General features: G+C 39.2%; 1 protein-coding gene across 1 annotated transcript in view; it reads left to right on the top strand.

Moving 5' to 3' along the window:
* The window catches only part of SMCHD1 (structural maintenance of chromosomes flexible hinge domain containing 1), a 144,367-nt gene that overhangs the window by 1,379 nt on the left and 120,576 nt on the right, over positions 1-22,412 (top strand). Inside the window, exons 3-7 of the mRNA XM_004703060.2 lie at positions 11-118; positions 8,074-8,149; positions 8,716-8,877; positions 16,530-16,612; positions 17,313-17,443. Of these exons, the coding sequence (XP_004703117.1) occupies positions 11-118; positions 8,074-8,149; positions 8,716-8,877; positions 16,530-16,612; positions 17,313-17,443 (560 nt within the window). The remainder of the gene's footprint in view (positions 1-10; positions 119-8,073; positions 8,150-8,715; positions 8,878-16,529; positions 16,613-17,312; positions 17,444-22,412) is intronic.

Here is a 22,412-nt window from a genome sequence, read left to right as displayed (position 1 = left end):
CGGCTGCAAGACCTTGTATTTGTTTGACCGGCGCGAGAAGGAGTCGGAGCCCGGGGAGCGGGCGCTGCAGATCGGGGAAAGCGCGGACTACTCCGGTTTCCGCGCGCGCGTGTGTCAGGTAAGGATGCGGGCGGCGGCGGGACGCGCGGGGAGGTGGCCGGTGGGTGACGAGAAGCCCCGGGGGCTGACTGAGGGCAATAAACCTGTCAGCCGGGGCTGGTGCTGATGCCCGGCTCCGGCGCGAGCCGAACCTGGGCTTCTCACAGGCCCGGAACCGGCGGCAGGCAGGCTCGCGCCCAACCCGCGCGGAGCTGCTCCGCTCCGTGCTTGCGCGTTTAAGTCTTGCGGCCCACTTTTGAGAGCAGGGCTGTGCAGTTCACCTTCCGGTGGGCAAACCACTTGTGTCTGCCTCGAGTCGGACTTGTGAAACCAGCAGTTATATTTGAAGCCTGTGTTGTGGGTGGTGTGCTGCTTAGTTGTGCATCCTTGGCACCGGGGTGTTCGTCTTATTAAACGCTGCTGTAATGGAACTAGGTTGTGTTGTCGGCAAGGTGCCGAGCCAGGGTCCTTCCGGAGTGACAACACTTGCTCAAGTTTGCGACCCAGAAGAGGCTGTGCTTGTTTTGTGAACCCTAATCCGTGAGGCAAGAGTTAGCATGTTTACTGTGGAACACTGAAGAAAACCCATCATGCCCACTGTATAAGTAGGCTAGAGACATATTTCCGTGCAGTTGGTGAAATAATGAAAACTAACATTCGTTTAATAAAAGTTGTTATTGTGCGTGCAAGTGTATTTCCAGTGGCTAAAACTGAGCCTGGTACTTAAGAAACATCCGAATTAGAATAGGTAAATGAATAAAGAGAAAAACGCATCAACTCTCAAGTTCATTGTTGTACCTGTATGTAGCACATTCCCATGTATTTTAAAGAAATACACTTGTTCTTTTTGTTCAGTTTTATAGGTAAATCATTTCATCGAAAGAAAATTCTTTGTTTTTAATGTTTACAAATTCTTTTAAGCTTATTTTTGTTATTGTTGAAAACATATGCAGCAGAACTTACACCAGTCCAGCAATTTTTACCTGTACAACTGAGTGACAGTGATTACATTTTTCAAGTTGTGCAGCCATTCTCATGCTCCCATTCCAATTAACAAATTCCCCAGTCGCTAAGCTTCCTTTTTTTTTTGCTCCTAAGCTTCCTATGTAACCTTTCATTCCTGTCAAATTGATTCCATGTAGATCATTCTTAAAAGAACACAGTGTCCAAGGTGGAGATTATTTACTAATTAAGCTTAATTGTAGTTAGGCTTCAGTAAGAAGACTTCAGAAGATATTTTTGGTTGGAGGTTTAAAGATTATCTCGGGGCAATAGTTCCAGGGGTTCATCTGGCTCTAGAAATTCTGGAAGCTATGAGAATTTGGAATTCTGTTCTGAATTTCCCCACCTCTGATCAGGATTTCTTTACAGAATCTTTGACTAAAATTTTCAACAGTTGTCAGTGTGCCCAGCTGTGTCTCCAAGCAGAGTCTTGTTCCTGGAGGCAATTAACTACACTTGGAGTTTACTTCGCGTAGTCCTGCCTGACTTCTTCCTCTATGGCTCAGAGCACATAGAGATGGGCTACTTCAAACATTTAAGATCCCAAATACTATGCACCAAACTAGGAGGTAGAATAGATACTAGACCAACGAACTGAAATGTCCCATGAAACCATGACCCCAACTCTCTGAAACCAAGGACCCAACCCCATGAGATATTTGGTTGTCTTCAGCATATGATCTTTTTGTTGTTGTTGGAGGAGGAGGAGGAAATAAATCTCATAACAATTGCTAATTCAACCTTGTTACAGGTACAACTGTAAACTGAAATAATCAGCTATCGAGCCTTTTGCTCTTAATCACTGTGGACTTTTCATCACTTTAAACTCAATGTTGCTTAAACAATAAGTCCCTTTTCCTTCTTTCTCTGGTAGCTATGAATAAATGATAGTCTCAGTGCATTATAAGTGAAGTCACTACAATATTTGTCTTTTTGTGATCAGCATATAACACTCAGCATAATGTCTTTTTAAAATCATTTTATTGGGGGCTTGTACTGCCCTTATCACAATCCACACCTACTTTGTTACCATCATCATTTTCAAAACATTTTCTTTCTGCTTGAGCCCTTGGTATCAGCTCCTCATTTTTTCCCCCTCTGTTCCCCACCCTCCCTCCCTCATGAACTCTTGATAATTTAATTTTTTCATGTCTTAAACTGACCAGTGTCTCCCCTCACCCTCTTTTCTGTTGTCCATCCTCCTGGGAGGGGGTTATATGTAGATCATTGTGATCAGTTCTCCCTTTCTCCCCCCACATTCCCTTTATCCTCCTGGTATTACTACTCTCATTATTGGTCCTGAAGGGTTTATCTGTCCTGGATTCCCTGTGTTTCCAGCTCTTATTTGTCCCAGTGTACATGCTCTGGTCTAGACTTATTTGTAAGGTAGAATTGGAGTCATGATAGTGTTGGGGAGGAAGCATTAAGAACTAGAAGAATGTTATATGTTTCACTGTTGCCATACTACACCCTGACTAGCTCGTCTCTTCCTTGTGACCCTTCTGAAAGGGGGTGTCCAGCTGTCTACAGATGGGCTTTTGGTCGTTGCCATACTACACCCTGACTAGCTTGTCTCTTCCTTGTGACCCTTCTGAAAGGGGGTGTCCAGCTGTCTACAGATGGGCTTTGGGTCTTTGCTCTGCCCCCCCTCCCCTTTCACATTGATATGATTTTTTTGTTCTGGGTCTTTGATGCCTGATACCTGATCCCATCGACAGCTCATAATCACACAAGCTGGTGTGCTTCTTTGATGTGGACTTTGTTGCTTCTCATCTAGATGGCTGCTTGTTTATCTTCAAGCCTTTAACACCCCAGACTCTATATCTTTTGATAGCCAGGTACCTTCAGCTTTCTTCACCACATTTGAGGAAAGGTGAGCATCACGGAATGCCAGGTTATTAGAACAAAGTGTTCTTATGTTGAGGGAGTACTCAAGTCCAATGTCCATCTGCTACCTTAATACTTAGATATAAATATATGTACATGAATCTATTTCCCTATTATATATAAATATATTTATATATGTACATGCCTATATTTATACCTCTATAATGTCCTTTGCCTCCTAGTTCTTTCCTCTATTTCCTTGTCCTTTCCTCTTGCCCCACTATCATGTTTGGCCTTCATTTTGGTTTCAAGCCATCGATTTTTGATCACTTGTTCCCTTGGGTTTGTGTTTGTTGGCACCCCTGTTCCTTTTCCCTGCCTCCCCCTCTCCTGTGTCCTTAGGAACCCTAGGGAACAGTTCTAGTCTGTCCTGTAGGGTTGGAATTGGCTGGATGGCAGTGAGTTGATGTTGGTTGGTAGGATAGGTTTTAATTTTTTTTTGAGGAATTGCTACACTTTTCCACAAAGATGTATCATTTTGCACTTTGATCATGTTTCCAGTTTCCACACATTATTACCATTTGTTCTTTTCTGGTTTGCTTTGTTTCTTTTAGCCATCTTAGTAGGAGTGAAATACTTTCCCTTTCTGTTTTTTTCAGTTATCTGATCCTTAATGATGTGGAGGATCTTTTTCATTGTATAGAGTGATGAGATAGTTTATTGTGCCAGCCTGGCCGATAAACACAAGTGGGATTCACTGAAGGGCAGAGAGATAAATGGCTTGGTGAGTCTCGCCTTTCTTGTCTCTCACTCTTTGATCATGGACCATTGTGCGGCTGCCTTGCTTGTCCTGTGCCTCAATTTAAAGGCTACACTACCTGTGGGATGCCTAGCCTGTGGACTGTGTCGCTGTAAGTTGAGGTCCCTTTAAGACATCTCTGGAGCTGGGGACTGGCAGTTGGTGACCTGACTTGTGACTGGCTGCTGTGCTGACATAGCTTAGCTCTCTCTATAAATAGAGGAAGATCTGGCAGCAGACAAGACTTGAAGGACTATTAGTCTCTCACAACTTTGTCTCATGGATGTGAGTTGCATTGAGCCATTTGTAGTGCTTTATAATTTAACTGTTTATTTCTTGTATTATATATTTATCTGTATGTGATTTAACAGTTCATTTCTCGTTATATATTTAATTATCTTTATAAATAAATATATTAAATTATCAGAAATTTGGTTTTATCTCTCTAGAGAACCCTGTCTAACACAAGTGACATTTGAATGTCCTGTTTGTTGCAATATCTATTTAAGTTCTTTGTCTCTTTGTTAGATTATTTGTTTCTTTCTTGTTTTAGAATATATGGGGTAATAGATTTTTATTGGATGTATGGTTTCTGAAGATATTCTCCTAGTTCTGTAGCTTGTCATTCATTTTTGGAGGGGTAAAGTTTTTAGATGAGCAAAACATTTAATTTATATGAAATGTTGATGAAATGCAAAAAAATCTGTTTTAGAAAGTGAGCTGAAATGAAATGGTGCTAGCAATTTTGGATTGGCAAGTTACATGATTTACTAGGCTGGTACTGACAAAGAGCATTGGCATTACATTTTTCATTAAAAAAGCTTCAAGATCTATTTTGAAATAGAATGCTCTGATCAGATAATATCTATATTTCTATAAGGAACACCAGTTGATACAATTTGATATATTATTTTAATTTATCTACCAAATTCTTGGTAAAGAGTAATGTGTTATGCAACATTAGAAACACATTACTCTTTACCAAGAATTTGGTAGAGACAGCATACTTGGCCAGCTGACTGGAAGAGGTCCACATCCGTGTCAGTTCCAAAGAACTGCCCATCTTATCTAGATAGACGTGCAGAGATAATAACATGCACAAAAACAAGGAGCAAAAACAAAGCAACAAAAGAAAAGAAAAACCAATGACCAAAAAAAAGAGAAAAGCCTGTAAATAGCTCAAGGTCCTGTTTGTTGACCTCTAGGAGTGTTTTCCAGTGGAGTCTATTGGGATGCCACCCCACTGGCCCCAAAGTCTATTTTTGGTATTCCCTTGGGACTTCGTTGCTTGGTTCCCCTTGCTGTTCTGTTGCACACCCTTGGTGATTTGCTTCAGTGTGGTGGGGTCAGATTGGGCAGTTACCATACTGTGTCTCCACTGTTGTCCCCTGTAAGGCTATGGGTTAGTGAAGGATATCGTGTCTCGTAGTGGGGCCGGCCATATGGTCTTCTCTGTGCATTGGCTGCTCTGAGCAGGGATATCAGAATAAGCTTTTTTTAAGTGTTAAGGAGCAAAGATGCCATAACTTTGTGGACCAAGATGTACATTGGCATTTTTAATCTCATATGCCTGTGAAAATTGGAAAATGACATTCTTCGCCTCTCTTATCTAGACCGATTTACCCTACCTGGCTGATTAGTGTATGACCTGACTTTTGCCAGGCTCAGCGTTTCCTCTAGAATATTCATGCAACATTGGGCACCTTCAATGTGCTCAGCAAGTGGAGGCTCTGCCGGGAGAAAAGGCATGATGATAATGGCATGATGATAGTAATGAAGGTCCCAGCCAGGTGGGTCAACAGGAAGCCGCCCTGGAGAGCATTCAGGGGCGTCTGGGGAGACTGGGATGGGTGGAGTTCAGAGTAGGCTTCTTGGAGGAAGTGACATCCAAGGGAGTTCCAAGCCCCGAGAAGTGAGGGTCTCCTTCAGTTTTCTTCCCCAGGAGTGTCTCTTGCTGTTCCTTGGTCCTGGCCCTCGTCTTGAGGACAGGTAGGAGTTAAGTAGGAAAAGGAGGACAGTTGAGGGTGGAGAGCAGGGAAGTGGCATGAGGCAGAACCCTGAGGGGAGAGACCCCGGGTGTTTTGGGTGAGGTTGGGGCTAAAGCTGAGACCCACTATAGTTCCTGCGGACTTGCCAAGGCTGTGGATAAGAAGTCTAATCTCTCATCTTCCCCTCTCTGGAGGGCTGTGTGTGGGAGGGGTGGGGGTGGTGATGGTGGTAAGCTGCTGGTGCTTATGTCTGATCAACAGTGCCAAAGAGCCACACCACTGCTCCTCTCCGCAAACTTACCAAAGCTCTGGTTAGGGAAAAGAAGTAGTCCAAGATGGCCCTGCGCAGAGTAGCACGCCTCTGATCTCTTTGGCACTCTCCCACCACAGCCCTAACAGCTGACACTTCGCCAGTGCTTACCACGCGCCAGACATTGTTATAAACATGTTGGGCTTCTGAACCCAGTGCACTGAGATAGGAGGTACTGTTGCTATCAACCCCGTTTCGTGGATGGGGAAACAATTTTACCCAGAGTGGTTGAGTCACACTTGTCTAAGGTCACACAGGCAGCGCCTCTATTCGAACCCAGGCAGGCTAGTTCCAGAAGGGGTGCCCCTCACCGCTCTCCGACTCTTCTTCTGGACGAGCAAGAATGACTGCTCCCAGAGCCATGGACAGCGACAGTGACCGCTGCAGGTGGGACATTTCCAAAAGGCTCACATTGCACCTTAACAATGTAGGTTCATTTCGCCTCTGGTGTAAAATAAAGACTTGTTTAATTAAAAAAAAAAAAAGAAAGAAAATTGGAAAATGAATAAGGAAGATTGGAGAAGAATCGATGTTTTTGAACTGCGGTGCTGGAGAAGTATACCTGAAGATCCACGAATTGTCAGATGAAGAAACAACTTGGATGAAATACTGCCGGAATACTCTTTAGAAGTGAGGATATTCTTTGGATGTGTTATCAGAGAAGACCAATCTCTTAAAAGGACATCATATTTGGTCAAGTACAAAGTCAGTGGAAAAGAGGAAGACCGACCCTCACTGAGGTGGCTTGAGTGGCTGCGCCATAACAATTGTGAGGATGGTGCAGGTTCAAACAGTGTTTCCTTTGTTGTACTAGGATTCCTATGTGTCTGGACTGACTAGATGGCAAGAAATGTAGTATCTTATCATTTGATCTCACCTTTGATGGATAATTTTACCACCAGCACTGCGCAGGGAATGACATAGTGAAGAGGAATTCTGTCATTGATCGTCATAAAGAATATTTTAAGGTCTATCCTGAAGTCTGCTGCTGTCTGTGGTAGGATAATACTGACAATCCTGAAAGAAAGACCACTTCATAGGACTTACCGTATATATTTGAGTATAAGCCAAGTTTTTCAGCACATTTTAAATGCAGTTTTGTGGTAAAATTAAGTGCCTTGGCTGATATTCAGGTCAGCTTATACTCGAGCATATATGGTACTCAACATTATACACCAATTATTCTTGTAAAAGATGAAGAAATAGAAGATTTTTACTTTTTAAAATCTGAAATTGATCAAATATGCAACACAGGTACATTTATAATTACTAATGATTAGAATGGGAAAGTTGGAAACAAAAAAGGATCAGTAGTTGGAAAATATGATGTTGGTGGTAAAATTATCCGTCAAAGGTGAGTTCAAATGATAAGATACGACATTTTGACCTAACTATGTCTGCCATAATCCACTTTACAATGGATTGTAGATAGCCCTGTCTAATAACAAGGCTGTTCACATCCCTCAACTATGATTGGAGGGGATTCACCAGAGATTTAATTCATGTTTGGACTCTCCAAACAACCTTCTGTAAACCAGGTGTTCACAATTTAAGCTCTGATACCATTTCCTCTTTTGGATTTAGGGTGCACACATAGGCCTCAGCAAGCTTTGGGCTCAATGGCTGTCAAAAAACACCGCACAAAGATCTTTTGTTCCCCTTAAACTTTTTACCAATAATTAGATGAAAGTTTCTAGAGCAGATCTTAATTTTGCATTTAACAATTTGCATACAATTTGTTTCCTCTCATTCACTGCAATCTCATCAATGTAATGTCACTTAATCTACTTCCTCTCGTTTCCAGATTCCACTCCTACCCCTATCCTAAGATTATAAATGGGATTTTTTTCAGGAACTTTCTGAAGCCCCCTGTAGTATCAGAAAAACCAAATTAAACAAAAGATCATATAGATTTATGCTATAAGTTGTTCAAAGGAATAATAGAGTAAGATTATAATATACTATTTATGATTTTATAGTCTTGTAAATATAAGTAGTGACTATCTCCATTGCATGACAATTGATTTTATTTCTCTTATTTTGGATAGACACTTGGCATTTCACCAGAAGAGAAGTTTGTTATTACAACAACAAGTAGGAAAGAAATTAATTGTGATAATTTTGGTAAGTAAACAGTGTTATTAAGTTCACACCCATATTTTAATTAGTCCTAATACATGGTAGGGTAGTAATCATTACACATCTGTGTTTAAATTATTGATGATTTTGGTTTTTGATTGTTGAGTTGGAGGAAGAAACTGCATATTGTTCAAAGTTCATGTATTTCAAGTCAGATTATGGGGGAAATTATATTGGTTATATTATCTATTTTATCATTTATATATCATTTGCAGAAGGTGATTATTACAAAGATCTGCTAGGTTTTCATGCCTAATTTCTGTTTAATTTAACCAGTCTTCTCCATTCATGTTAATACACGCTATTCTTAATCCTCATCTGATTTGTTGTAATAGTTTTATTTATTAAGAATTGAGTGTTTCAGATGAATGCATTATGTTTGGGCCTGTTCCATGATATCATTAGCAAAACACAACAGATTTTGTAGGTAACTTCATTGTTCTGGATTTGCCTTTACTGTCTTTAAAGATATTTCTTAGGTACAATTTCCGAAATTGTATGTGAGCTTCTGATGCTAGCCTAGCACTTAGAAATTTACCTCTTGGTTGCAGATGAAACTGTTAAAGATGGAGTCACTCTGTACTTGCTACGGTCAGTCAATCAGTTACTACTCTCGGCTACAAAAGAGCGGATTGACTTTCTACCTCACTATGACACGCTGGTTAAAAGTGGCATGTATGAATATTATGCAAGTGAAGGACAAAATCCTTTGCGTAAGTATTCCATCCGTATTATTATATTGTGATAAATGTTTACTCTTCTTTCCCCTAACCTCCTGTCTCATTCCTTAGCTTTTCTAAATTCTCCAATTCTACTTTATGAGAACATTGTGTCCACTTATTAGAATTTTTCTTACCCCAGTCTTGGTATCATTGTGTTTCTTTTCAGAATAAAAATAAGTGTTACTTTCAGAGTAAAAGTAACTGTTCTTTACAGCTAAACTTCACTAGCATTGTTTCTTGTTCAACTCATAAAGGGTCTTATGCCTGCATGTCTTTTCATCTCCGTTTATTCCACTCATTTATTCTTCCTGAAGCCCTATGAGCTTTTTCCAAATTGAGAACATGTTTACTTTACCTTATATATTTACTGTATATACTCAAGTATAAGCCAAACTTTCTAGCACATTTTTTTAAATTAAATAATCATTTTATTAGGGGCTCATACAACTCATCACAATCCGTACATACGTCATTTGTGTCCAGCACATGAGTACATATGTTGACTTCATCATTCTCACAACACCTGCTTTCCACTTGAGCCCTTGGTGTCAGCTCATTTTCCCCCGCCACCCCCTCCCCCTGAATCCTTGATAATTTATAAATTATTATTATTTTATCATATCTTACCCCATCCAACGTCTCCCTCACCCATTTCTCTGCTGTCCGTCCCCCAGGGAGGAGGCCATATGTAGACCTTGTCATCTGTTCCCCCTTTCTCCCTCACCTTCCCTTCACCCTCCCGCTATCGCCACTCTGTCCACTGGTCCTGGGGGGTTCATCTGTCCTGGGTTCACTGTATTTCCAGTTCCTATCTGTGCCAGTGTACATCCTCTGGTCCAGCCGGATATGTAAGGTAGAATTGGGATCATGGTAGTGGGGGGGAGGAAGCATTTAAGAACTAGAGGAAAATTGCATATTTCATCGTTACTACACTGCACTCTGATTTGCTCCTTTCCTCCCCGCAGCCCTTCTGCAAGGGGATGTCCAATTTCCCCCAGATGGGCCCTGGGTCCCCACTCTGCACTCCCCCTCATTCACAATGTTAGGACTTTTTTTTTGGTCTTTGATGCCTGATACCTGACCCCTTCGCCGCCTTGTCATCTTACAGGCTGGTGTGCTTCTTCCATGTGGGCTTTGTTGTTTCTCAGTTAGATGGCCCCTTGTTTATCTTCCAGCATGTGGGACCCCAGATTCTGTGTAATTTGAAAGCTTGGCACCATCAGCTTTCTTCCCCGCATTTGCTTATGTACCCGCTTTGTCTTCAGCATTCGTGTCGGGGTAGGCTGGTGTCCAGCACATTTTTAATGCAGTTTTTGTGATAAAATTAGGTGCCTTGGTGGATATTCTTGCTGGCTGACATGGTATATAGTGAAGCTGCACAGGTACTGTATATACTCGAGTATAAGCCGACTCAAATATCCGCTGAGGCACCTAATTTTACCACAAAAACTGCATGAAAAATGAGCTGAAAAACCCAGGTTATACATGAGTATGTACGGTAAGTAGTTGTAATCCTCCTATTTTCTTTCACAGTTACTACTTGTCAATTTCTCTCTAACACCTCGATTGTTTCCTAAATCTTTACAAATCAGCTGGGGTTTCCTCCCTTCCCCTTCTGGATCTTACCCATGTGTTTGATACTGCTTAGATTTTTTTTTAGTAGAAATTTTTTTGGATATTGTATTTGCATCGTAATTTGTAAGAAATTAGAAAGCAGTGATAAAAAGATAATAGAGAGCATTCATTTTGTTACCACCCAGCTATAACCACCACAGATACTTTGGTGTTAGCACTTCTGGCCTTTCATACTATTGGGTTTGTTCCCCACCTACCCACACACCCTAAGGTTGCTTTCTGTGCATACTGGTTTCTCCTGCTTTTTAGCTTAAAAATAAGATGAACCTCTTTCTATGTCAATATATATTGCTTTTTAGTTGTATGTAGTTATGTGTTTACTTTTGATTCTTTGTAGCATAGTTTATTTGAATAATTGTCTTCTGTTGTACATATTGTTTGTTTTCATTGATTTTATTGTTACAAATAACTGACTATTCCTGTGATTAAATCTCAGTGCACATTCTTTACATATTGTGACTACTGTTATTACTTATACTGCTGTGAGCTGTAGGGCCTGGCATGTTGTGCCAAGTACTTGATAAGCGTTCTCACTTAATGCTTTTTTAAAAAAAATCACTTAATTGGGGGCTCATATCACAATATATACATACATCCATTGTGTCAAGCACATTTGTACATTTGTTGCCATCATCATTTTCTTTCTACTTGAGCCCTTGGTATCAGCTCTTCATTTTTTCCCTCCCTCTCCCATCCTCCCTCCCTCATGAACCCTTGATAATTTATAAATTATTATTATTTTGTCATGTCTTACACTGACCGATGTCTCCCTTCACCCACTTTTCTGTTGTCCGTTCCCCTGGGAGGGAGTTATATGTAGATCATTGTGATCCGTTGCCTTTTTCTCCCCTACCTTCCCCCTACCCTCCTGGTATCACTACTCTCAGTATTGCTCCCAAGGGGTTCTCTCTCTTAATTCTTAACCAGACTTATTATTGACTATTTTGCTGGAGAAATTGATGATAAAGAGGTTTTTGGTAACTTCTTAATGGCCATACTGCTAATAAATAGCATATGAACCCTAGCAGTGTGATTTCAGAGGTTGAACTCTTAGTACATTTATTACTTCCCACATTGTTCACTTTGTACAAACAAGCTTATATTTCACCCATCTTAAAAATCTTACATCACTTAGCCCAATGGGCTCCTAAATTATTTTACTCCTGTTGACTGCAAAACTCCTTAGAAAAATTGTGTTCACTGTCTGCAGTGTTTCTCCTGCTCCCAAGCTGTCCCATTCACTGTGACCTAATGTTTACCTCAAACATTTTTTATAAAGTTATCTTTATAAGGTTCAAGTGACTAACTCCATTGATCATTTTTCAGTTCCCATTTTACCTGTGTTACCATTTGACATGCTTTATCACATCTTCTTCCTTAATAGACCTTTTCACTTGTCTTTTGAGAGACAGTCGCTTAGTTTTCTTCCTCCTGCACGGTCTGCTTTCTCTCTTCTGTCACCGTTTGTAATATTACAGTGTCTCAGAACTTAGTCCTTGGTACTTTTATCTTCCCTCTTCCTTGGTATTCCCGTGTATCCTTATGGCTTTAAATACTTCTTTATCACAGTAACTCCCAAAGGGAGACCCTGATAAATGGTTATAACTTAACTATTGGAAATCGTGCCAACTTCTCGTGAACTCCAGTTTGTCTGTTCATCTGCTCTGGTCTCTTTTACTAATCCCTGTACTATGTATAGTTTTCCCCTTCCTAGTTGATCACCATTTCATCTTTTCGGTTGCTCAAATCACAATCAAGTAGACTCTTTGTCCCATTCAATAACTCACTTTCAGTATCTCAGGAAATTATCACCTTCAGTATTTGTATAGTAATGATCATTTCTTACAGCCTCTTTTACTAGCATTTGATCTGAGTTGCCATCATGTTGACCTGGAGTAAACAGCAGCTTCATAACAGATCTCGCTCTCTTTGTTCCTATTCTTCTTTGCGTAGTGACTAATAAGTCGATTATGCCATTCTTCTGAGAACACTCATGACTGCCTGTAATGTTGTTAAAGTCTATGATTACCTAAAAGGCCTTAGCAATCCTGCTTTGTACTTCCCTGACTGCATTTTCCTGCTCTTCTCTGTGCTCACCACACTGGCTGCCTTGCTGTTTCTCTAACATACCATCCACAGTTTAGGACCCCATGTCTGGAATGCTTTCCATTACATAGCCCTTATCTCATTTCCTCACCTCATTCAAGCCTATTTATCTGTTACCATTTCACCTACGCTTACCTTGCCATCTCATTTTAAATTGCACATGTGTTTTCCCATGTGTTCTTACTGTTGATTCTTTTTTTTCCAAAGCCCCTATTGTTTATGAACATACTCTAGAATTTATTATAAATTGTAGTCGAGAGGAATTACTGAGAGCCAAACAAAGGTTGAACATGATAGTGGAAGGGGAGGAAAGTAAAAGGAAATAGAGGAAAGAACTAGGAGGCAAAAGACAATTATAGAGGTATAAATACAGACATGTAAATATATTAATATATAACGATACAGATATAGGTCTGCATACATATATTTAAAAGTTAAGTATCAAGGCAGCAGACGGACATTGGGCCTCTACCCAAGTCCTCTCTCAACACAAGAACGCTTTGTTCCAATAACCTGGCATTCAGTGATAATCACCTTCCTGACATGATCGCTAAAGTAAAAAAGATGCATAAGCAAATGTGGTGAAGAAAGCTGCTGGTGCCCAGCTATTAAAAGATATAGCATCTGAGGTCTTAAAGGTTTGAAATTAAACAAGCAACCATTTAACAGGGAAGCGGCCATCTAGGAGGGTAGGAGGAAGGTGGGAGGAGAAGGGGGAGAAAGGGGAAACTGATTGCAATGATCGATGTATAACTTCTCCCCCTCCTCATTGAGTTTGATAAGGCACAGTATCTAAAGTAGAATTTTTCTGTATACCCTCTAAATTTCCCCTGATGGGATTTATGAGGGAGCTTCCAAAGGATCATGGAAAAATGGAATGAAAAGATAATGAAAATTTTCTAACAACTTTCTAAACCCCACTTTTATCATTTACCCAGTCTTCTAGAGGCAAACTTTAAACCATCCTCTAATTCTTTCCTCTCTGTTTTCTAGAGTACTATCCTCATACAAACAAGGATAAATAAAAAAAGCATTGCTACAAAACCATGGAAACCTTTTTAAACAAAACTCAAAATGTGAAGCTCTTGCTTCTTGACCTATTTTCCATCTAGGCCTATGTACTTCTGAAGGCAATGTTTCCACCTGTGTAGTGGGTTACACATTAGGCTGCTATGACAGAAAGATGGGGCTTTCCACTCCCATAAAAGATTACAATGTTGGAAACCAGTGGGGCAGTTCTACTCTGTCCTATTGAGTCACTGTGATTCAGAATCAACTTGATGGCAGTGAATTGTTGTGATTTTTGGAATCCTTCCTCAAGAAAAATCTGTGCTGTCAATTTACACTTTGTCAAGAAGACACTTTTAAATTATATTCCTTTTAAGTGTTCTTTTGAGTTTGGGGGAACAAAAAAGTCTGAATAGTCAAGATCAGGGCAATAGGGTGAATGGGGTAAGATTTCCCAATGAAATTCTTGGAGGAAAGTGCTTGGTACCCTTGAAAAATGAGCAGATGCATTGCTGACTAAAAATATTCCTCAGGAAAACTTTCCTGACTTATCTTACCTATGCAGTTTTCAGTTTATTTAACACTTCTCCCAAATAAGCCCCTGTGGTAATCCTGTGTCCTTTGATAAAATTTATCAAAAATTACAATTTTGAAATTTCAAAAACTAGTCGCATAATCTTATAAGCTGACCTCTCTGCCTTGAATTGAACTGGTCTAGCAGATAACCCTGGGAACGACTGTTTTGATTGGACCTTGCTATCTGGATTTATAGTGTTAAAACTGAGATGTCCTGGATTATAATTAGTGTCATAAAATTGTTTTCATTTGCTTCAGTCTTGCTTAAAATCCCATAGTCATTTTTCAGGTATGGGGCTAATCTCATCCCTATTCCTAAAATTTCAGCCAAACAATACACAATATTGATACTAGTAAGGAATGCACACCTTAGTATAATCAACTATTTGAGATCCAAAGGGCAACATTTACCCAAGGACAAAGTTCAGAAAGCTTAGGATAGGAGTAGGAGTGGAATCGGGAAACGAGAGGAAGTAGATTAAGTGACATTACATTGATGGGATTGCAGTGAATGAGAGGAAACAAATTGTATGCAAATTGTTGAATGTAAAATTAAGATCTGCTCTAGAAACTTTCATGTAATTATTGGTAAAAAGTTTAAGGGGAACAAAAGATCTTTGTGCGGTGTTTTTTGACAGCCATTGAGCCCAAAGCTTGCTGAGGCCTATGTGTGCACTTTCTATTAGTGCCCATTTTCAGTAGCTGCCCCATCAATTTTAATTCTAGGTCTTTCACCAGTTTCTGAATATCAGTCAGGTTTTTCATTCATAGAAATAGATGATCTTCCCTCTACTGGCTAATCTTTGAGGTCTTCCCAACCTTTCTTAACAACACGAGCTATCTAACAACTTAAATTTTTTTTAAATATGGAGTAGTATTCCTATAAAGTTGCTGCAAACTTTCAATGATTTGGAAAGATGACCAGTTGAGCATTGCTAAAAACTTTATATTAAACCTGACCTCAAAGTAATCTTTTTTCATGGCACAAAAAGTATTTTGTCTGCAGCTATCCATTTGTGTTGGTCTGGTTGACTAGAGAAACATTTATTGACACTTAATATGTGCAAGAGAAAATTTTTATCAAGAAGTAATTACACATCAATGAAACACCCCAGCACAGTCCAGATCAAGTCCATAGTTCATAACAGCCCATGAAATTCTCTTCAGATTCATGCAGCATCTGCTAGAAGATCACAGGCTGGTGGGTGGAAAGTCCTGTGGGTCCAATGGCGGTGGAAGCGTTTCCAGGACTCTGGCTGCCATCAGTGAGGCTCCATGTGGCTTGTCAACAGGAAGCGGCCGGGCAGAAAGAGAAAGTTCTCAAAATCCTCTGGAGAGGTCCATGTCCACAAGGAGGCATCATCAGGCTGTGACCTGATTGACAGGCTAGAACTCCACCCCTTAACTCTTAATACCCTCAGGTTGACAGGAGATTATGTAACTACCACACCAGTGATCACAGTGACATGTTTTGTTTGAACTAAACCCATGCATGTATGAACTGGAACACCAGTAGCAATAGTGTTTGACTTGCTACTGTATCTAATGTGTTATAACGATTATAAACCAGCTTATAAATATAGCCACGCTTCAGTGCTATGGTGAGTATATGTTGTTGGCTAGAGTGCTATTTTGTGGTTTAGTTACAGATTTAGTTGGATTAATTCAGTGAAAGTATCAAAGTTATCATGTGGTCCTTTTAAATAAAGGGAATAAAAGCTATAGTTTACATAGTATCCTTGAAGAAAAGAGAACATTAATTAATAGTGTAGAGCCAGTGAAAAACTGAATGTCATGTTCATTGTTTGTAAGGAATGAAGAGCAGCTCTATGTCAGTTAAAGCAGACACATGCTCCCATTTCACAATTTTGTGTAAGCCACAGAATTCTTTACCTCAATTAACTTATAAGAGATACTTTTCTGATTGCTTCTTATTTGCACTACACTTCTAAATGTGCTTGATTTTGACTTGTGTATGATATAATTTCACAGCACAGATTACTTCTCGTTTTTATGGTTATGGTCTTCTGTTTGTCTCCTTATGTCTGTATGTCTGTCTTTAGATTATAAATTTCCTGAAGCCAGGAATCATGGCTGGCTGACTCATGTTATGTAGTGACTGCTTTTTTATGCTGGTGGTGATTGGTGATGATGCCTTTCGGGTGTGTATTGTAGCATTAGGATCCAGATAACGCTTTAATTCTAGCTCTTTGGAAAATAAAAGTGATGACTAAAGGTACTTCAGAGTTTCTTTTACTTTGAGTTTTTATGTGAAGTATTTGGCAAGGAAAAGTTTATATTTTTTCAATCTCTTCCAGCATTTGCTCTTGCTGAATTAATTGACAATTCATTGTCTGCTACTTCTCGTAACAATGGTATAAGAAGAATACAGATCAAATTGGTAAGAAAACAATATAAAGCAATTTAACTTTTCCTTTTGATATAAATAGTAAGTTTGTTAAAGAAAAATTAGCAAAGATAAACTAAAAACAAAAATAATTATCTGATATTAATTTATCCACTGGTATCATTTTTCATGTGCCTTTGTATACATTTGAAGGGGCTTCCAAAAGTTAATAGAAAAATAGAATAAAAAATAATGGAATTTTTCCACAAACTTTTTTGAATCCCTTTTGTATATGTATACATGTATGTGTGACCACATCTGTTTCATTTGTAATCAACTTTCCCTTAAGAGTCCATTGTAAACATTCTTGAATCACGAATATTCTGCAATACTGTATTGCATTGTTGTAGAATGGTGTATTGGCTATAATAAAAATTTTGTAGTCAGATTTTTTTCCTGTATTTTTTGCCATTGTAAGTAATGCTGGGATGGTGGATAACATTAACAGGTCGCATACTTCTGATTATTTCCTTTAGTTATATTCCAAGAAATGGAGATTGAGTTAATAGGCATATAGAATTTTAAGGTCTTTGAGACATATAGCTGAAGTAGCTTTCAGAAAGTTGTGTGATTTACATTTCCATCAACAATGTATGAAGGAGCCCATTAAATTACCTTTTTTTAATACTAACATTTTATATTTTTTATATTGGTTTGACTTTTCCTGTCTTTTTAAACTTATTTTGTTTCATAGCTTTTTGATGAAGCGCAAGGAAAACCTGCCGTTGCAGTGATAGATAATGGAAGAGGAATGACCTCTAAACAGCTTAACAACTGGGCTGTCTATAGGTTGTCAAAATTTACAAGGCAAGGTGACTTTGAAAGGTTAGAAAACCCTTTTCACTGTTTGGTTTGGTTTTATGGATAGTGGTGTGTTTTAATAAAACTGAAAACTGAAATATTCCTTTAGGTTTTCACATTGAATGGGAGTGTTTGCTGTTCTAAACATGTGTTTTTTTATTAGAGAATTTGTATGACCAATACTTGAAAAACAGGTAAAGCTGCATAAAATAATACTTCCCATTGAACCATTTGTTTTGTGTTTCCTGAGGTATGTAGGAGTTATGTGAATATGCTGAGCACTTTGCAGTCTTTCCTCTTTCCAATTTAAATTTGGTGAAAGCTGTAGCCTCTAGAGCAGTGGGATCGCTTCGTAATTGGTTTAGAAATCACTTGATGGCTCTGGTACAGACACAGTATTGTTCTACATTTGGGGCTCTGGATCCCAAAACCTTAACAATGGTTTAAGGAATTGACTCCAGTGAGTCAATTACACCAGAACATGGAATTATTTTAAGATTGTCATGAGGGAAACAAAATATGCTAGAACTGTCAGGCATATAGGAGCCTTGATGGCGTAGTGGTTACTGCGAGCATTGGTCAGGTGCTTTTTTACTTTTCTATGCCTCACTTTTCACATCTGTAAAATGGGAGAAATACCTCATAACGTTTGTGAGGACCAGATAGGCTAATGCATGCAAAATCCTTAGAGTCTGTATAAATATGAACTGTCATTAGTGATTACTTTCTGTTCTTGACCTCAAACTTTTCTACAACTCTTGTTTTTCACAAACACATCCTGCTTCTAAAGACGTAAAGAGCCAAAGAGAAAGCTAAAGATAGAATTAAGGGTGGTGGTGGGGTGGAGATGGAATTTAGCACATGGTAGATTAACATACGAAAGGTTTTCGAATAGTGTATGGAAAAACTCCACTATCTTAAATTGCATTTTTCTATGAATTCTTTCAAGCCCTTGTGTTAGGTAGAACAGATGGTAGATAGGACAGAAAGATCAGAAAAATGAGCCAGTCATTTAATGGAAAGAGTAGAACGAAGAGCCTACAATTTATTAAAGTAAGTTTAAAGTCTTGACTGGCTTAATGAAACTGCCTCTGACTTTTCTCTAAACCTTACCAAACACAAACTTTCAAACTTAACCCAAATGCTATGGAGATTTGTTCTGTTGTTGGCAAAAATCTGCATGTTGTTGCTTTTGGCTCTAGCTTGATATAGATACGGTTTCCATAAGCAAATAGCCATTCTTATAACGGTTTTGGATCGTCTTTCAGAACAGGATCAGCTCTTTGACCTTTTACAGTTTGTCAGTATCAGATACTCTTCCCTTTGCCCCTCTAGCAACTTCTTCTCTTCTAGAAAAAAACAAGTTATCACTGTTTCTTAGGAGCCTTTTGACACAGTGGGTTAAGTATTGGACTGCTACCTGCAAGATTGCAGTTCAAGCCCACCAGTCATTTCTGAGGCGAAAAACGAGCTGTTTGCTTCAATAAAAATTTATAGTTTCAGAAACACTGAGCTACTTCCTTCATAATTGTAGGGTCACTGTGAATTGGAATTTAATTGAAACAAAGATTGGGTTTTGGTTTGGGCTACTGTTTATAGTTTGGCTTTTACAATAAATATAAAATGAATGCCAGTATACTTTTCCCAATGATAGAAAGTGCAAAGAGAAGGCGGGTGTAAAAGGACAGAACATCAGACAAATAGTCTTTGCTTCTAGTTTATGCTGAAGGAGCCCGGGTGGTGTAGAGCAACACATTGAGTTACAAGTCACAAAGTCAGTGGTTTGGGCCCACCAGCTATCTATCCCGTAAAGATGGAAAGTCCCAGAACCCCAGAGGAGCAGTTCTGTTATATCATACAGGGTTGCTATGAGTTGGAATTGACAAGATGGCACTGGGTTTGTTTTCTTGGTTTGGTTGTTTGTGTTCAAGTGGAAAGGGTAACAAAAGTAAATACTAAAAAATACATTTGTAAGCATTTCATTGATTGTTTATTGCTAAAGAAATAGAGTAATGGTAGAGCATGATGGGAATCTCTTTCAGTAAGATGGTAAAGAAGGCCTCTCCCAGTTGAAACCCAAATGATTAGGAGGAATTAATACCAGCAAAAGCTAAGATTCCAAAATTGTGCCACGTTTATTTTGTTTGAGGAGCAGAAAGACCATTGGGATTGGAGCTTGATAGATGAAGGAGAATGTAAAGGGAGATGAGTTAGTGCTTCAATTATATTCTTCATAGATCTTGTTCACTTATAAACTTCCTGCTTTCCTCACTCTATTTTTCAAAAATTTAAATAACAGATAATGCTAAGAATATTACTGGTACTCATGTATCCTTTACCAAGATTCATCAATTGCCATATTTGGTATCTATCTATATAAACATATGTATACAGGCACTTTCTTTATATCAGTTAAATGTTGTAGACTTGTGACATCTTACTACTAACTACTACTGCATGTGCTCGAGAATAAAGACATCCTCATAAGGAACATTATTCACACCCATGAAATTTATCATGTCTATATTCATATGTTCATGTCTCTCTAGTCTTATGATAATTTCTCACTTTTGTGTGTTACATGATACTGTTATTTTTTGTAGTGTTCAGGCTAATTTTTCTGTAGAATTGTCCACAATCAGGATCTGACTGTTGTCATCAACACTATTAGGAACATACAGAAAAGTTTCGATTTTCCAGTAAATGTAAGGTGACCAGACGTCCCACTTTTGGAGGGACAGTCCTGATTTTTAACAATTTTTCCCACATCCCGCTGCGTTTTTTAAAAGTCCCGATTTTTGGAAAGAATACACAACAAACTAGGGTATACGGCTTTCAGCTGCCATGTGGCTATTTCGCCAGGATATGAGTTTTATCAATGGTATCCTGCTTTTGTCCCGCTTACCAATGTTAAAATCTGGTCACCTTAAGTAGATGTTCGTTCATATATTGACACCTAGGTTCTAGCAGTGGTTCAGCAACTCCATTGCTAAGAATACATACAAGGGCTTGAATGTAACAGTGAGAAGAGAACCAGTGTTAATTGAAGCACTGCTCACAGTCACCGAAAGGTGAAGCCAACCCAGTGATAACTGGATAAACAGTGATATGTATGAAGGGGCATCAAAGGTTTGTGTAAGAATGCAAGTATTTTTTCATTTCATTTTCCCACAAACTTTATGAAGTCCCCTCCTTGTATATACAATGGAATGCCAAGACAGACAGGTGGAATTTAAAGACATAACACTGAGTCAGATAAGGCATTCACAACAGCATAAATATTATATGAGTTCACTTACATAAAAGATAAAAACAAAGTTTATTAGTGGTTACCAGGGATAGGAGGGAGGGGGTAAAGCAGGATAGTACTTATGAAGTACTGAGTTTGTGTTTATGGGGATGGAAAAATTGCATTATGGATAATGGTTGCATAGCTGATTAATTGATGTCAGTAAATCTTATACTTTGATGTATTTTCAACAAAAAGAGCAGCTGCTTAGGCTGCTTATGTACAGCCTAACACCTCATGGGATTTGGTTGTTTGGTTTGCGGATTCAGGCTTCTGGTTTCGTGGGATATCCTTGTTAATTGACTTAATGCTGTGTTTAATATTTTTCTTCCACCTCCTAGTTAGTCTGACACCTTAAAAGCTTCCAAGTGGCCATGCAAGGTATAACAATTGTTTACTAGAGCAACAGAGGAAGGAAAGTCCGGAACAGAAAAAGAAAATCCAATAGAGGCCAGAAGAACTGAACATTTTTATTTATTTATTTATTTATTTTTTGTTAGGGGCTCATACAACTCTTATCACAATCCATACACACATCAATTGTATAAAGCGCATTTGTACATTCATTGCCCTCATCATTCTCAAAACATTTCCTCTCCACTTAAGCCCCCGGCATTAGGTCCTCATTTTTCCCCTCCCTCCCCGCTTCCCCCTCCCTCATGAGCCCTTGATAGTTTATAAATTGTTATTTTGTCATATCTTGCCCTGTCCGAAGGAGGTCACATATAGTTCCTTGTAATCGTTTCCCTCTTTCTTACCCACTCTCCCTCTACCCTCCCTGTATCGCCACTCCCACCACTGGTCCTGTAGGGATCATCCGCCCTGGATTCCTTGTATTTCCAGTTCCTATCTGTACCAGTGTACATCCTCTGGTCTAGCCAGACGTGCAATGTGGCGAAGAAAGCTGATGGTGCCAAGCTATCAAAAAGTATAGCCTCTGGGGTCTTAAAGGCTTGAAGGTAATCAAGCGGCCATCCAGCTCAGAAGCAACAAAGCCCACATGGAAGAGCACACCAGCCTATGCAATCACGAGGTGTCGAAGGGATCAGGTATAAGGCATCATCAGAACAAAAAATCTTACCATAGTGAATGATGGGGGGAGTGCGGAGTGGAGACCCAAAACCCATCAGTAGGCCACTGGAGATCCCCTTGCAGAGGGGTCTCAGGGAGGAGACGAGCCAGACGGTGCGATGTAACAACAATGAAAAATACAACTTTCCTCTAGTTCCTAAATGTTTCCTCCCCACTCCCACTATCATTACTGAACATTTTGTCAAAGATTCTGTAGAAGAATCCTGAGCAACAATGGGAGATGGTAGTGGAGGAGTGGGGTGGAGTTGGGAGATCAGAATAGGATTTCAAATTATAATGGATTCCAGAATTTCTGGAGCCAAGAGAGGCTGGATAAACCCTTGATGTTACTGCTTTTAGATAATTTTAAAACTGTCTTATTAGATCCTTGTCAGATGTATGGTTTCTAAAGATATTTTCCCAGTTGGTAGCTTGCTTTTTCATTTATTTGGTAAAGTCTTACCCTCTTCCCAGCTCTAAATTTTTATTTTGTTGTCGAGAATATTCTCAGCAACTCACACCAATTTATCAGTTTCTAAAGGTGACAAATCTAGCATAGAAAAAGTATAGCCAGAATACTTTTCAAGGCAAGGATGGTGAGATTTCATCTTACATATTTGGACATGTCAGGAG

The sequence above is a fragment of the Echinops telfairi genome, unplaced genomic scaffold (genome assembly GCF_000313985.2).
Source record: "Echinops telfairi isolate 266 unplaced genomic scaffold, ASM31398v2 ScPeMD7_7400;HRSCAF=8409, whole genome shotgun sequence".
Lineage (NCBI taxonomy): Eukaryota > Metazoa > Chordata > Mammalia > Afrosoricida > Tenrecidae > Echinops > Echinops telfairi.
The sequence above is the reverse complement of the archived record's forward strand: the minus strand, read 5'-3'. Positions and strand labels throughout refer to the sequence as shown.